The sequence below is a fragment of the Eulemur rufifrons genome, chromosome 6 (genome assembly GCF_041146395.1).
Source record: "Eulemur rufifrons isolate Redbay chromosome 6, OSU_ERuf_1, whole genome shotgun sequence".
NCBI lineage: Eukaryota > Metazoa > Chordata > Mammalia > Primates > Lemuridae > Eulemur > Eulemur rufifrons.
In genome coordinates this window covers 60,380,181-60,397,981 of record NC_090988.1, presented here as the reverse complement: position 1 = coordinate 60,397,981, position 17,801 = coordinate 60,380,181, and the positions used below count along the sequence as shown (strand labels likewise).

General features: G+C 40.3%; 1 protein-coding gene across 1 annotated transcript; it reads right to left on the bottom strand.

Moving 5' to 3' along the window:
* Positions 1-1,199: 1,199 nt before the first annotated feature.
* Positions 1,200-17,231, bottom strand: WEE1 (WEE1 G2 checkpoint kinase). Its single transcript, XM_069469557.1, has 11 exons — positions 16,648-17,231; positions 15,028-15,233; positions 14,472-14,535; positions 14,112-14,284; positions 13,312-13,433; positions 7,628-7,774; positions 5,055-5,150; positions 4,846-4,931; positions 3,271-3,441; positions 3,034-3,179; positions 1,200-1,669 (listed from the first exon to the last, which is right to left on the bottom strand). Exons 1-11 carry the CDS (start codon positions 17,212-17,214, stop codon positions 1,516-1,518), a joined length of 1,932 nt encoding a protein of 643 aa, XP_069325658.1. The 5' UTR covers positions 17,215-17,231; the 3' UTR covers positions 1,200-1,515.
* Between the last annotated feature and the right edge of the window lie 570 nt (positions 17,232-17,801).

Below are 17,801 nucleotides of genomic sequence, written 5' to 3'. Positions count from 1 at the left end.
TGACTCAGTCCAAATTATAAAGTTGAGTCACATCTATTATATTCACTTACTATAACCTGAAGATGTTTTAAATTACATTATATCACATTTCTAGCAAGTCAGATGCATAATATGCAATGTGATATAAAAATATTAAATATTTAGAATGACAAAAAAGTTGATAAATTTTTCTTGAATCCCAAAATATAACTAATGTGGATTAAATCTCATCATTAAAAAGTCAATGTTTCATATTCTATCAAAAATGTGCCCTCTGCTTTTAGTACTTTATATATAAACATTATCCTCCACATTTTATAATGTAGTGATAATGGAGACAAAATAGTAGAAAATAGGCACTACAAGGATTTAGACAATTAAGGTAAGCTCAGAGTGACTTTTAATATGCCAATCAATGTTAATAAAACACAAGTCAAAGACAAGTGCAAACATGTTTTAAAGCAAAATTAATGAGAAAACAATAGACAAATTCTATTTTTTTGTAACATGTTAGCCAGTATTATTAGTCAAATGGCTAATTGCAGATAAAATATATTTTGTGAAAAACTTGGAATGTCAGAAGTCATTCTGGCATTTCAAACAGCTATGTACAGTATCACCAAGATCAGGTTATATACACAAATATCAAAGAGAAACTGGGCAAAACATTTAAAAACAGACTAAGAATACAATCAAGTACAAAACTTGGGAGGGAGCAGACATTTTAAAAAAGAGTCAGGGAAGGACATTACCAGAAAAATTACAAAACCAGTAATAATTATACTACATTAATACAGCACTGGGGGGAGGTGCATTCTTCCAACACACTAGCTTCAAAGTTCAAAGAAAAAAGGGCAAATAACTGCTTTTCATCAAGAGCAGCTATACATTTCACATAATTATTTCAAAAAGAAAGCCTATTAACAACGATGATTGTTTTAATGCTACAATTTTACAGCAAAGACAAAACTAAAATAGCAGCAAATTCACAAGGCAATACTTCCACAGAATTATCATCCCATGGTTCATGCAATGCCTACAAAGTGCTCCCAGTTTGATATACAAGTATAATTCACAATTAAAAAGAAAGAAACATAAGATTGACACACAGGTACATTGAAGGCTGAGTAGTACTGAGTCTTTTAGCAATTCCCTTTTCGAAGGGAGAATATGTTTGTAATAAAGCCCTTGAGTCCTTTCTACAGGTCACTACAGGGAAAGATACCTTTTATTACAATGCAACAGCAAACTATAAGCAGCACACCACCACAGTGGTTAACCCTGGAAAGGCTAGTGTAACATCCAACAGTGACTGACATCCTACAAAAGACAGACCTGTAAGACTAGACGAAAGCCTGATATAGCAATGGTCAAAATACAGATTTCAACTGTAATTCACAAATAAAAGTCCTAAAAGGTATTTCAGTAGAATTACTGACACCAATCGAAAAAGTAATTGCAAACTGGATTCTAGCAGTGATTTCAACCTAGCTTCCTCTTGTCACAGTTTCTCGGGGGAGGTGGGAAATGAGTAGTTCAGTATATAGTAAGGCTGACAGAGCGGTTCATTTTCTTTCCAATAAGTCGAGATGTTCTATTACTCTGGGTGGTGGACCTAGTGGCCATCCGGTCAGTGAAGAGTGCTCTTTCCTCAGCTGCAGCTTTTGCCATCTGGGCTTTCTTGAGTTCTCTAAGAACATAAAAATAGAAAACAAGACTTTTCACCTACTGTATTAATCCTAGGAAGAGTTCCTAAGAGGCCACACACCAATTACATTATCAATTGGGAGGTAACTGCATGCCACCATTATTCTAAGATGCACTGAGGAAAGGAAAAATAACACAAAACTTAAAAGTTTATTTAAACAACTTAAATTTATGAAATGATTTTATTTTGTGCTTTTAGAATTAAAACATTACATATACTTGGACACAAGAACACAAGTAATAAAGATGCTAGTAAGGACTCTGGGTCTTAGAAAATTTCAAATAAAACTTCAATTTATATTGTGAATATATCTTTACACAATAGAGATGAAAAGAAAACTTTACTTCATATTTGTATAAACTATGATGGATATTAAACTAGTGGCAAATAAACCTTTTAATATGTAATGTAAAATTTTTCTAATTTAAACAATAACTTTTTTTTTTTTTTTTTTTGAGACAGAGTCTTGCACTCTGTTGCACAGGCTAGAGTGCCGTGGTGTCGCGTCAGCTAGCTCACAGCAACCTCAAACTCCTGGTGGTCAAGCAATCCTCCTGCCTCAGCCTCCCGAGTCTCCCGAGTAGCTGGGACTACAGGTATGTGCCACCATGCCCAGCTAATGTTTTCTATTTTTAGCAGAGAAAAGGTCTCACTCTTGCTCAGGCTGGTCTCCAACTCCTGAGCTCAAGTGATTCTCCCGCCTCGGCTTCCAAGAGTGCTAGTATTACAGGCATGAACCACCTTGCCCGGCCTCAATAAATGTTACTATTTAATATATAAACTTTCAAAGTCAGTTTTATTAGGTTAAAATCAAAATAGTAACAATAAATTGAAAGAATTAAAAATATGACCTGTGGTTACTTAATACTCACCAATATTTTTCTCTTTTTGATAACATTTATCATTGCAACTAGCTTTCCAAAAATGTCAAGTCATTCAGGTCAAATACAAGAATCATCTACTAACCCTAAATGACATTAATTTCATTCTTTCATAAAGTAAGTAGAATAGAGTGTTGCAAGGAAAATTTTAATTTTTCGTGACAGTCTGGGAAGAAAACACTGGTACAGGCTCACTTAACTTTTCCTATGATTTAAGATTTGGGAACTATCACCACTTGCAAACATATGCTGGTTTTAACATTTTTAAAGTTCGTAATCTCAAAGTTTAGAAACAATACAAATTTAATAGGTCAATATTAATTTAAGGCAGAAGTCCTCAAGCTTTCACTGTATAATAATACATTAAACTACTACATCCTTTGTTGAAAGAAAGCCTAAATCATCTCTCATTAAAATTTGAGAATTAAAGAGAATAAACAAGTAGAAACAAAAACCCTCACTTACTTCTGCAAAAGTGAATTTTTGAACTTTTCAGCATTCAATTCTATTCTTAATTGTTCTGCACTCTTTCTAGAAGCAGATAGCAATACTGAATGCTTTACCAGTGCCATTGCTGAAGGTCTTCTCTCTGGATCTGGATGAATCATAACCTTAAAAGAGAAGGAAAATTAAGGTAAAGACATGAAATTTAGTAAAATACTGAATCATGTCAATAAAGTGCCTCATATATAAAATGCTCACTTTTAGCAACTCTGTAAATTCTTGAGAAAGCACTTGTGGTATCCGAGGTAATCTACCCTGTCTGATTTCATGCCATTGGTCTCCATTTCTGGGAAGAGGTTCGGCACCAGCAGCACAGACCACTGTGAGGGCAAGGGCAAAAATATCTGCTTTTGGTAGATGGTTATAATTCTGTAAAATTAAAAAAAAAAATTTTTTTAAGGGAATGTAAAACCAGTCAAAATAAAATAAGATTCTACTTCAATGATGATTTAGATGAGAAACAGGACTAAATTAAAATGTTCAATGACACATTCAGGTTTAGGAACTATACAAAGAATAGGCTGCTCAATTTGGAGAGATTTCTTTATTTTTCAAATTACAAAATGTACTCTCAGGGGGAAAATTTAAATACATATCTAAAACAAAATGCCTCTTCTTTTTCACTAGCCCAATTCAACTCTCAAAAGAAACTCCTATCCCTCTAAGGATTCATATGCAAACACAAAATCCACTTGTCACACATGGACAAGTTACAAATATACAATAAAGCAGACAAATGTATATATAAAAAGAGTAATGGGACCATATAATTACACTTTATATTGTTCTACTTATTCTATTTTCATTCAAAACTCTTTTTTTTTTTAATTTATTTCATCTTATTGTTATGGGGGATACAGAATTGCAGGTTACATACGTTGCCCATGTACCGCCTTTCCCCCCAAGTCAGAGCTCCAGGCGTGTCCGTTCCCCAGGTAGTGCGCCTTGCACCCATCATGTAGGTATATATCCCTTCCTTTCCCACCCCCTCCTTCCCGAGTCAGCACCTTCAAGTGTTACCATTCCCCAAACGGTGTGCAATGCACTCATTGTGTAGGCATACCCCCATCCCCTCCCCCACCCCCACCTCAGTCTGATATCCGATTGGTGTCGTTCCTAGATGTGATTTAGGTGATGTTCAGGGAAACCAATTTTCTGGTGTTCATTCAAAACTCTTATCAAGAAATATTTTGTCTCACTCTTTTAAAACTATGTGCCACAATTTACTTAATCATTCTCTTACCAGTAAATACTTATTTACATGGTTCTCAATTTGTGTTTGTATATGAATATTTCTATAGGAGAGACTCCTAAAAGTGAAAATTCTGAACTGACAGGTACACGATTTTTAAGTGTTGACAGATAACAACACTTTGATCTCCAAAAAGACTATGCCATTTTAAAATTCCAGCACTAGTGTATGGGAACATCTCTTACCACAACTCCATTATAAATCTTTGCCTTCATGAATTTTTATTTTGGTAGAGACAGGATCTCACTATATTGCCCAGGATGATCTCAAACTCCTGGCCTCAAGTGACCCTCCTGCCTCAGCTTCCCAAAGTGCTGGGATTACTGGTGTGAGCCATCACGCCAGGCCTGCCTTCATGACTTTTGCTAAATTGAACACTCCTAGCTTATGGTTTAGACTTTCTATTTTGCATTTCCATTCTACTAGTCATTAACTTAAAATTTTAATACATCTGATTTATATTCTTCTATCAACTGATAAATGGTACAAAGGAAACAGTATTATCAAAAGAGAAAAATTACCTCCTGTAAAACTTCATTTGCAAGAAAACGACTATCACCCTCTTCAACTTGTGGACTAGAGATCCTTGTTACATGCCCAAGATCCCCTAGAAGTATTGAAAAAAAATAGTCAAGAGTTAAAAACAGAGGTAAGAAAAAAAAAAGAGTTAAAAACAAAAGTCTTCTCTCTTTATTTTATCTTAAGATAATAATCTAGTTATCTTTCTTACCTATTTTAAACATAACTTTGTTGGATGCCCAGTCGTCTTCATCTCCTTCTTCAGAGGCAGCATTTGGGATTGAGGTTCGAGATATGAAAATATTACCTGTCAAATAGTTAATTGTGTAAGCCAAACTAACAATTAACAGTATAACCAGAGTCCACAAACAAGGTCATATGCCAGAATCACCCAGAAAGCTTTTTAAAATGCACATTCTCATGTTCTACCCCAAACCACAAGAATAAGAATCTCAGGGGATGTGGGGGCCAGGGTTGTATTTTCTAGCCTAGTATTAATCTCTAAATACTTGCAACTACATTAAACCCTTGTGATCTGCATATTGATATTTAGCACTTTTATTAACTTAAAAATACAAAAGGTGATAACATAGTAATTTATAATGTTGACAAAGCACAAATTTTAATCTAGTGCTACAAGGTTGGTATGAAAAGAATGAGTCATTTAGCCAGTGAGTTGGGCTGATCATACAGTATCCACATCCCAGTATGGCTTTGTGGTTCACTATTTCCTACTGTAGACACATTATCCTTTTCTTCAAATTCAAGTAAACTCATGATCTACATAAGCTTTAGTGGTAGATTTCATTCTAATCGTTTTATCAATATAGTATAGAATTTATAGGCCGGGCGCGGTGGCTCACGCCTGTAATCCTAGCACTCTGGGAGGCCGAGGTGGGCGGATCCTTTGAGCTCAGGAGTTTGAGACCAGCCTGAGCAAGAGCGAGACCCCATCTCTACTAAAAATAGAAAGAAATTATATGGACAGCTAAAAATATATATATAGAAAAAATTAGCCGGGCATGGTGGTGCATGCCTGTAGTCCCAACTACTCGGGAGGCTGAGACAGAAGGATCCCTTGAGCTCAGGAGTTTGAGGTTGCTGTGAGCTAGACTGACGCCACGGCACTCACTCTATCCCAGGCAACAAAGTGAGACTCTGTCTCAAAAAAAAAAAAAAAAAGAATTTATAAATGTTATATTTATTGAAGATCTATCTAGTTTTGTTTTATTCATAGGACAACTTATTTTGTGGTGCTTTTTATGAATATGATTTTTAAACTTCACATCCCTTAATATTTTCAACTTTGTAATATAAGAGTTTACTTATCTGGCACTTTATAAAAGATACGAGTATAGCCAAACCTTACTAATTCATATTTACTTCTGTAAGTCCAAATGTATTTTCCTTTTGAAAATAAAAACTTTAGTGCGTTGTTAATCTACAGATAAGAAATTCTGTATGTAACTCACAGAATTAAGGTAAGTTGTGTAAAATGACTTAAATTCTTATATTTCCAAAGATTAAAAAAAAAAAACCTCATTAAATTCACCCAATCTAAAATGTTTAATTTGAATTCATCAACTCTTAGTTGTAACTTTCAATTTACAGGAAATATAAGGGGGAAAAAGAAACAAACTAAATGATACAAGGAAGCAACCAGTTAAATCCAGAAGAAGGGACATCTTGCAAGACAAGTCTGTCATTTTCAAAAAGTAAGGAGGTTAGGCATGGTGGCTCACGCCTGTAATCCTAGCACTCTGGGAGGCCAAATCAGGAGGACTGCTTGAGGTCAAGATTTTGACACCAGCCTGAGCAAGGGCCACACTCCATCTCTACTAAAAATAGAAAAATTAGCCGGGCACAGTGGCAATCGCCTGTGGTCCCAGCTATTCAGGAGGCTGAGGCAGGAGGATCACTTGAGCTCAGGAGTTTGAGGTTGCTGTGAGCTATGATGGCACCACTGCACTCTAGCCAAGGGCACAAGGGAGACTGTCTCAAAAAAATTAAATTAAATTAAAAAAATATAAAAAAAGCAAATTAAATAAGTAAAAAGTAGGAAAAGGGTGAAACCTGAAAAAGAAAAATGGATATAATCAGATGCAATGCATGGCCCTTACACAGATACTAATTGGAACAAATTAACTATTAAGGACTTGGGTCAATGGGGAAAATCTTGATATGGTCTGACCTAATAGAATAGTGGAGCTTTAAACACAAGTTTTTGTTTTGTTTTGAGACGGGTCCTCACTCTGTCACCCGGGCTAGAATGAAGTAGCATCATCATAGCCCACTACAACCTCAAACTCCTGGGCTCAAGTGATCCTCCTGCCCTCCTCCCAGTAGCTGGGACTATAGGCTTGTGCCACCATGTCTGGCTAATTTTTCTATTTTTTGTCAGGCTGGTCTTGAACTCCCAGCCTCAAACAATACTCCCACCTCAGCCTCCCAAAGTGCTAGGATTATAGGTGTGAGCCACCTGGCTCAGCCTTTAGCACAGGTTTTTAGTCTCCCCATCAGAGTCCCACTTTGAGACTATACAGTTCCTAGAAACTGCAACAAACTTTCCAGTTTTTAATAAAAATGAATTTATTATCTTAAATTTAGGGGGTGTAACCCAAGGGAAGAGGTAAATAAATGGAAATCATAAAATAGTGAAAGTGGGTCAAAGGTATTTAAAAACTAAAAATGAAAATATATATGTATGTTTTTATGTTGTTACAATGAAGTTATTTATTCTCTGTAACCCCAAAGAACACAGGTGAGAGGATCTGTAATACTTACTAGGTTTTATATCCATGTGCACCAAAGACATTGAATGAATATACCTCAAGCCCCGGCCAACTTGCAAAAGGAGATCCTTCAAATCTACTTCTGTAAAATAACTCATGCTTCTGTAGTTTTCACTTATGGCATCAGCTAAACTTCCACCTAACAAAGACAGCAAAAGTTAGCATTTTCTTCTTTTTGAAATATTTTTATTTTTCTTCCTTCCATCTTTACTGAATGACCACAGTCTCAACCAAAAAAGTGACATTTTATAGGACCTCCTCCCTTCAACCTTGTGAAATCAAAATTTTGTTTATTCTTTTAATAGGTAACACACTCACATGGGTACAAAATACAATTTGAAGTCCCTCATTCACTCGTATACCCCAACAACCCACTGTTTCTCTCTCCCACATCAGTTTTTCTCTCTCTCCCTTATCAGTTTTTTTCTTTCTCTTTTTGTTTTAATTTGCAAGAGATGGGAGTCTTGCTATGTTGCCCAGGCTGGAGTGCAGTGACTATTCACAGGCTCGATCCCACTACTGATCAGTATGGGAGTTTTAACCTGCTCCATTTTCAACCTGGGCCAGTTCACCCCTCCTGAGGCAACATGGTGGTCCCCCACTCCTGAGAGGTCACCATCTTTATACACAACTTAGTGTGGACATCTGACTGGCATAAGGCACCATAGCCTAGGACCCCTGGACTCAAGCAATCCTCCTGCCTCAGCTGGGATTACAGGTGCATACCACTGTGCCCGGCTCAGTTTCTTGTGCATTCTTTTCAACTTCTTTTTACACAAATGATAGCATGTCCATTATCCTGAAGATCATTCTATACCAATATACAAAGACTACCCATTTCTTTCTTGTCTCTATAGAATTGTTCTATAATTGAATCTTAATGCATTAACCAATCCCCTAACTGATGGACATTTTAAAATTATTTCCAAGCCTTTGCTATTATATACAACGGTGTAATGAATAACCTTGTACATTGTATATTTAGTAATCTCCTAGAAGCAAAAGTGATGGGAAATAGGTATGCACATTTGTAACATATGCATGCATACTGTGTTACATACACACATACACATTGTCCCCACTGAGAAGCCTGTACCAATTTATACACCCACTATTAATATAAGAGAATACCTGTTTCCCCCGACTCTTGACAATAGTCTATAAATTTCATAGGTAAAAATCAGTATCTTAGTATACTGATTAGGATACTACTCTTACTATAAATGGGAAGCTAATCTGCTTTTATAGAACTGGTCAAACTGGTTATTTTTTTTTAATTTTTACTTATTTATTTACTTTTGTTTATTTATTTATTTTTTTATTTCAGCATATTATGCGGGTACAAATGTTTAGGTTATGTATATTGCCCTTCCCCTCCCCCCCCCACGCCTAGTTAGAGCTTCAAGCGTGTCCATCCCCCCAGACGGTGCGAATCACACTCGTTACGTATGTATATACCCATCCCCTCCTCCCTCTTCTATTTATTTATTTTTGAGACAGGGTCTCACTCTGTGCCCCAGAGTGTGGGAGGCTAGATAGAGTACAGTGGTGTCATCATAGCTCACTGCAACCTCAAATTCCTGGGCTTAAGAGATCCTACCGCAGCCTCCCTATGTAGCTGGGTCTATAGGCATGTGCCACCGAGCCTGGCTAATTTTTCTATTTTTTGTAGAGATGGGGGTCTCTTGCTCAGGCTGGTCTCGAACTCCTGGCCTCCGAAAGTGCTAAGATTACAGGCATGAGCCACCACACCCAGCCAACTATTTTATATATTTTGTTGTTGTTGTCATTTTGTTTCTTTTTCTTTTTGAAACAGTCTTGCTCTATTGCCCTGGCTACAGTGCAGTGGCATCATCATAGCTCACTGCAACCTCAAACTCCTGGGCTCAAGTAATCCTGCCCTAGTCTCCTGAGTAGCTGGGACTACAGGCATGTGCCATGAAGCCCGGCTAATTCTTCTGTTTTTAGTAGAGATAAGGTCTTGCTCTTGCTCAGGCTGGTCCCTAACCCCTGAGCTCAAGCATCCTCCCATCTTGGCCTCCTAACGTTCTAGGATTGCAGGTGTGAGCCACCATTCACTGCCTAAATTTTTAAAAATTGTGTAAGTTTATATTTTATCTAACAAGCAATGAGAAGTTGTTTTAAAAAAATGTTCTGCTGAAAGTTTAGGAATAATAAAATCAGAGCTGGCTAACAAAGTCAGAAAAGTCAATGATATATTAGTCAGGAAAGGAGGTCCTACAATTTGAACAAGACTTAATAACAAAATATCAAATGTGTTTTTAAAATAAAAATAAAACACACATCTGGATATCTTAGTCTTAAGTATGTTCTCCATCCTTAACTGGTACAAATCTTGAACTGGGGGAGAAAAAAAGAAGGCTCTAGAAGGGGGCAAACCAATAAGCCTGACAAGGCAAGCTAAAGTCTAGGTCAACTTTGGTAAGAAAGACTATGGCTACTTCTGTTTTGGGAAGGTTCAGCAACCACAGCTGGGCCAGTTCCTTCTATCTCATTGCTAGAAGGGTAAAGAGAGGTGAAAAAAATAAAACATTTATCTGACATTTCAGGTTCTTTTCCATTATCTATCACCGTTTTTCTTTTTAGAGAGGTTCTCATTATGTTGCCCAGGCTGGTCTTAAATTCTTGGGCTCAAGTGATCTTTTCACCTCAGCGTCCCCAGTAGCTGGGACTACAGGTGCACATCACCACACACCCAGCTTATCCATCAACATTTTTCTACACTTGTTTATCCAGCTTAGAAATTTCAATCTATCACCAAACAAAGACAAAAGGCTTATAATGCAAATGACTATTTGAGATAATAAGGAAACTCAGTCACAATAAAGGATAATCAGTTAATCAACATGTGCAAATAAATAACACAATTCTTTCCAGGTGAAACTATAGAAAAGATCTAAAGATCAGCCCTATTAGTATACTCAAAGCTTTATGTGGAGAAAGGAATGGCAAAAAAAAGGAAACAAAAGATAAGAGCTCACAAATGTATCTAGATAGCCTTATTTTCTTTCCTTTAAGTAGGACAAACAACTAAACAAAGTGGCAGTCCTCTTTCAAACAGGTCTATTTATTTTTTAAAATATTTACAAATATATATAAAAAATATGTATATATAATTTTTTTTTTAAAGACAGGGTCTTGCTTTGTCACCCAGGCTGGAGTGCAATGGCACAATCACAACTCACTGTAGCCTCAAACTCCTGAGATCAAAAGCTATCCCTCCTGTCTCAGCCTCCCAAAGAGTTGAGACTACAGGTACACACCACCATGTCTGGCCAATTTTTAAATTTTCTTAATTCTTTTGTAGAGACAGGGTCTCATTATTTTGCCCAGAGTGGTCTCCATCTTCTGGCTTCAAGTGATCCTCCTGCCTCAGCCTCCCAAAGTGCTGGGATTACAGGCGTGAGCCACCATGCCCGGCCAACACCTATATTTTTTTAAGTGTTTTATACTGCTCCAAAATAATAAATTATATTTTATAATCAAACTTTATTACAAGACAAAATTTTTGTAATCTGAGAGAGTAGCAAGATTACTACTCACTCCTCCTCATCTCCCAGGCCCAAGAAAGTCTTCTCAAAATCATCTGATTTACACAACCATGCATTTGGTAGGTTGTTACGTATCTGATTCCTGAACTGCTACTGAAATACTCTAAGAGAACCACCCATCAACAAGGCGAGAGGAAGGAAGGAAAAAACTAAAAGGAGATGGCATCTAGCAAATACATAATAGAGATGATATACGGTTGTTCTATATTAAATGCAGTGACTGAAAAATGAGGGCTAAGAAACAGAAATAGTCCACAAGGTCATGGGACACAGCTACATAAATATTTTGATGGTATGAATAGACACATTTCCAGAGCTGTGTGAAACAAACTAGCAGCAATGCTGTACACTAGACCCTTAAATTCTTTCAAGTGTGAACTAATAAAGTAATAACTTAATGAGGAGTCAGGTTTGAGAAATGGACCTTTTACTTCCATTTTGTTGATTGTTTTTAAATATAGAGAACCAGGCCAGGCGTGGTGGCTCACGCCTGTAATCCTAGCACTCTGGGAGGCCGAGGTGGGTGGATTGCTAAAAAGTTCTGGAGTTCGAGACCAGCGTGAGCAAGAGCGAGACCCCATCTCTACTAAAAATAGAAAGAAATCATCTGGCCAACTAAAAATATATATGGAAAAAATTAGACGGGCATGGTGGTACATGCCTGTAGTCCCAGCTACTCGGGAGGCTGAGGCAGTAGGATCGTTTAAGCCGAGGACTTTGAGGTTGCTGTGAGCTAGGCTGATGCCACGGCATTCACTCTAGCCCGGGCAACAAAATGAGACTCTGTCTCTAAATAAATAAATAAATAAATAAGTAAGTAAGTAAATATAGAGAACCAGAGTCCATACCTACACTTATTTATTCATGAGTTATGAGATGACTGGTCTTGTTTATTTAAGGCAAAAACAAAAATAAATTTTTGCTATCTCCTCTTAAGTGTTCACTAAATTCTAAATTGTCTATATTCACAGAAGATATATAGAAATAGAAATAACCTATTAGATATAAAGATTTATATCTTTATATAAAGATGGGTAGTAACAACAGATGTCTGTAAGGATTAGAATTCACACCAGGATTTTGGTAAACGTCTAATGAAAAAGAGGGACACAAGTTGCCCCCTGAAGGACTTATTGAAATTTGAAAGCTATACAGAGACATCCAAAGTTGAACCTATACATGCTGCTGTTTCTTTTTGAGGAGAGAAGAGGGTGAGAGGACATGCTAGAGAACTAAAAGAGTATAACTTCCTTAATAGAGAAGTATTAGTGGATTCTAGTGGCAAAGTAGGTTAGATAGATAGGAATGGGGTAGGATTACAGAATACTTTAAAGAAATGGCTGAATTTAGATCAACAGAGACTGAGTAATCAGCATCGGTATTAGAAGCATACAAAATGAAATGGAAAGAAAAGGCTAGGTGCAGGGAGAATCCATGCAACAAAACATCTTATTAACTATTATATTCCCCCCACACTATGCCAGGTGCTAGGATACCAAAATATATACAGCCAGACCAGTGTCCTCTCAAGAAGCTCTGTTTGACTGACAGGCACATAAACAGTATATGAAGTTCTATTATTGAGGTATGTAAAGGTGCTTCAGAAGGGACAGGTTTTGGCCGGGCGCGGTGGCTCACACCTGTAATCCTAGCACTCTGGGAGGCCAAGGCGGGTGGATCACTCAAGGTCAGGAGTTCGATACCAGCCTGAGCAAGAGCGAGACCCTGTCTCTACTAAGATCAGAAAGAAATTAGGGGGCCAAGTAAAAATATACAGAAAAAATTAGCCGGGCATGGTGGCATATGCCTGTAGTCCCAGCCACTCGGGAGGCTGAAGCAGAAGGATTGCTTGAGCCTAGGAGTTTGAGGTTGCTGTGAGTAAGGCTGACTCCACAACACTCTAGCCAGGGCAAAAGAGCGAGACTCTGTCTCAGGGGAAAAAAAAAAAAAAAGAAGGGACAGGTTTTTAATCTTTATTCGCACTGGAAATTCATGTGAGGTCCCGATCTTTGAATTTATAAGAGATAAAAGAGAAAGAAATAGAGCAAATGCTTCCTCGATGTTCACTTTTTCAAGCTTACAAGAAAACCATTATATAACTCACCATTACAATATTCATTCTGTATAAGCATATGATCATCTTCTGCCCACGCAGAGAAATATCGCACTACATGAGAATGCTGTCCAAGCACTGCATGAGCATATACTTCTCTCAAAGCATTCTGCCTAGGAAAAATGAGATTAATAGGATGGTTAAGTCATTTTTATCCAAGCCTCAACTGAATTAATTCATCTGAAATTTCATACAATAAACTTGACTTTTGTAGCTGTCATTATGCTAAAGAACAACTTGCTTACAAGAGAGTGGGGGTTAAGACTAGTATGAGACTTTCCAAAGGCTTCCATTATAAAGATTTGCCAGGAAGAAGATACCTTGCTGGCAGAGGACTCAGGTAAGATTAAACTCCATTTTACTGTGAATTCATGGAAGCTGACTAGAAATAAGAAATTTAATTTAGGCTTTAAAATCAGACTATTCATATTATTTATCAATAAGAACTAATGATGGGAAGTAACATTCATAGGGCGTTGGGCAGGTGGGAGAGGTGTGGAGGGGATGGGTAAATTCACACCTAACTGATGCGGTGCTTCCTATTTGGGGGATGGGCATGCTTGTCGGGCAGTGCAAAGGCAATTTATGTAACCAAAGCGATTGTAACCCCATAATACTCTGGGGAAAAAAAAAAAAGAAAAGAACTAACGGCACAAAATGAAAAGGAACTGATTAAATCATTATGACTTCTCAAAAGTTAGAGAATTAAATTCAGTGTTTGACCACCTAAAACCTACGTTTGTAACAGCATAGGGGACAAAAGAGCAAAAGACAAAATGTTTAATACATACTCATCAACAGAGCCGGCCAATGGCTTTTTTGATCGCTTAATGGCATAAATGCATCCATCCAGCCTCTTCACACACTTAAACACAGAACCAAATTCTCCAGAGCCAATTTTCTCTAGCTCATGAAATTCTGTTGTATACCGTGACTTCATATTGCTTTCAGTAATTGTAATTCTCTGTAACAAAAAGTGTATCCACATACATAATACAAACATATAAAAATGATTTTTCCGCTATGGTGATAGGACTATGTGAAATCTAAAAATCATTCTACCTTATGTTTATCATACATATATCATAATTTGTTAAGAGTTAGGAAATTAAGTTTGGGAAATAATAAAAAAAAATAAAAAGCTAATTTACCTTAGCAGGTCTTGTTTCATCTTCAAACTCACAATCACTAGCTTCCATGTCTTCACCACAGGAACTGAAAAAATATGTATTTTTCCATTAATATATCTGATAGATACATCAACTTGAGATCTAAAACTTTATCTGATATATAGTGAAACTGAATTTTAACAGATAAAAACAGAAAAGCATTTAATTTTATAGTCACAAGATACAACCCAGCTAATGAAAATGTCCCTGCTGAGATAAGCCCAATAAACAGAAGTTTGTACCACCACACACACCAAAATTAAAGCTTTTCTAAATCAATTTTCAGTTTGCCTCATTTTTGACACCAGCAGATTTCCTACAAAATACCTAGCGGTTTTTTATTCCTTCATCTCTCACACCACTCCTTTCCCAGAGCTGATTACTTCCCACCTATCTCTTGAGAGTTAGGTAGGTGCTAGTAAAAGAAAAAATTTAGGAGCAAAAATATCCATGCTATTCAGTAGAAACTAAATTTTGATAAGTATACCAAACCAATTTTGGGTTGTTTGGGGGAACCAAACCTGAATAAATGACTTACTCATTCCAATATGTTCTCTTTCTTCGGCGACACTGTCCTGAAGAATGAAGCAACACAGAATCCGGAGTAAAAGGATTAATATTCACTTGAGGGGTCTGTCGCACATCAAATTCCCTTTTTCCTGATTTTTCTGTATCCATGAAGAGAGAACCACCCCGGAGTTTAACAGAACTGGAATCTATTCCTCGAGCTTTGGAAAGCAAACTCTAGGGAAGGAAAAATAAAATTTTTAGGACCCAAGTCCTACAAATAGGCAACCTTCTCAATCTAACCTACAAAAAGCCTTTTATGTGGCTGAATGTGTAGATCAACAAAACACACAAGCCTTTGTTATAGTTTGCGCAAAATAAACAGTGGCTAATTTAGGAAGTCTGAAGCTGGATACTACCTTTTCTGAAAAAGATAGCCAAGTAAAAGCCGTCTCAAACCTAAAAAATATGAATGCTGACTAAAAACTAAGTTCATTCTAGTGGCTGAAAGTTAACAAACCCTTTCAACTCATCCAAAAATAGAAAGCAGTCAGAGTCCCATAAAAGCTTCCCTCTCCTCCCCCATCTAAATAGGGCTTTGAAAGCCACCTCTGCTCGACTCCTCCCCTCATTTCCAGAGGGATTTTTGCCTTGAGCAAGTCGGTTAATAAACAGTAACGCTCAAAAGCACACAAATTCCCCAGTTTTACGACTCACGGTACTTTGAAAACAAAAGATTCACTTTAAACGTACATTTTCCATATTAATCTTAAAAGTGCTATGTTTGTCTTAATTTCTGGAAGTCTTTCCTGTGACTTGTAAAGCTTTAGAAATGGTAATTTGCGTAGTACTCACTGGCTATTCAAAATAAACAGGTGCAGAACACCTACGTCTTTAAGATACCTTATCAAAAGTAGGATGTTCCTAATCATCACACGTAGGCCGACCAAACTGGGGCACTGCAAAACCAAGGATACAAACGCTTACCAATACTATGTCCGGAAAGAGGCTTAAATGCTACCTTGACTTATTTTATGAGTCTAAGACTGTAAACGCTTGGCAGGCCAGCCTTCACTCCCAAGTCGAGGCGCAGTCTCCCTCCACACCTCCAACTTTCCCCCCATAACGCCACACGACACCAAACGATAAACGCAGGACTTTTTTTTTTCCCAGCAAAACTTTTGCCTGCGCCGCCCAAATTACAGGCCTGATCACTGCGTTTAAAAGGCACCATATGGCTCGGGAGTGTCAGGTAGCCAGGCCGGCGCCCCTGCAGCATCTCTGCAAACCACGTTACGGGGGCCGCGCTCGGGGCCGACACGTTCGGGGCGGCCCCGACTCAACAGGCGGCAAATCGTCAGCCACCTGGACCGGCCGATCAGCCCCTTTGTAAGATGAAGAAGTTCCAGACGAGGCCCATTGTTCAGTTACATAATCTTAACGGACAACTTCTGGGCAGGGCCAAAAAGAGGGGCTGCCAACTTTTGGTGGCGGCGCAGGAAAGCGAGCGGGGGTGCGGAGGGGCGGTTATGTAACCGAACCCGGGCGGCGGCGCACTCGGCCTGAGCGCCGCCGCCTTTTTAAAAGGCTCGGCCGGCGCGGGCTGCGGGCTCGGGGCCCAGGCCGCTCGGACCCCCGCCCGCCCTCTCACCTTGGGCGTGTGAGGCGTGTCGAAGAGCCGCAGCTTGCGGAAGGTCTTGTGCGGCGGGGTGCCCGGGTGGTCCGGCAGCGGCGAGCAGGGGCCCTCGCCCGCCCTGCAGCCCCGCGGCGACGCGTCCCCCGGGCCGCCGCAGCGCACCGGCGAGAACGAGCTGCCCAGGAAATAGGCAGCTGCCGGAGACTTGACGGGCGACGAGGAGCCGAAGCCCTCCTCCTCCCACGAGTCGCCCTCGGCCCCGCCGCCCGCCCCGTCCGCGCCTGGGCAGGCGTCCCTCAGCAGCATGTCCTCCTCCAGCTCCCCGGGGCTGCCGGGGGCCGGGCCGGGTGAGCGGCGGCGCTCGGGCCCGGGCTCGGCGGGGCTCCGCGCGGGCGGCAGCGGCGAGTCGGGCTCCTGAAAGGCCGAGTCCTCCCCCGTACTGTGGCCGCTGCCCTCCTCCTCCTCTTCCTCCTCTTCCTCTTCACAGTCGCTGCAGGGCGAGAAAATCAGTTTCTGCCTCAATGTGCAGGAGGCCCCGGCGCGGCGGGGCGGCGGCGGCTGCTGCCGGCTTAGGAAGCTCATCGTGGTCCTGGGGCCGGGGCAGAGGACTGGAGAGCCGTGGCCCGCGGAGGCCAGGACACTGCTGGCCCAGGGGGCGGGTCCGCCACGTGCGACTGGGCGCGCCGGGTCGCGGCGGCGGCTGGCCTGCGCGGCGGCGGAGTGCGACCCCGAGGTGCCGCGGACGGCTGAGGCGGCGGTGCGGACTGTCCGGCAGAGGCGGGGCGGCCCGGGCGCCGAAGCTGAGGTCTCCACAGACCCAGCCGCAGGTTCGGGCTCGGCGGCTTCCCGCGACCGTTAATCACGTGAGTGCCCAGCCCACCAATCCACTCACAGCCCTGGGTTTGAAAAAAAAGGAGGGCGCGACGTAGCCCGCGGGGGAGGGACCTGCTACGCGATTTTGGCGCGAACCAGCAGGCTCCGCCCGCGGCTCGCGCCGAGCAGGCCTGGGCGGGCTGTGGTGCCGCGGGCCTATGAGCGAGCCCGGGCGGCTGGGGGCCCGACCCGACACCGCCCGGACGGGGCTGGGCCCCGGAGCCGAGCAGGTTTCTGGGAGGGGCGAAGGGAACTGGGCTTGCCAAAGGCGAACCGAACTTCGGCTCGGACGCGGC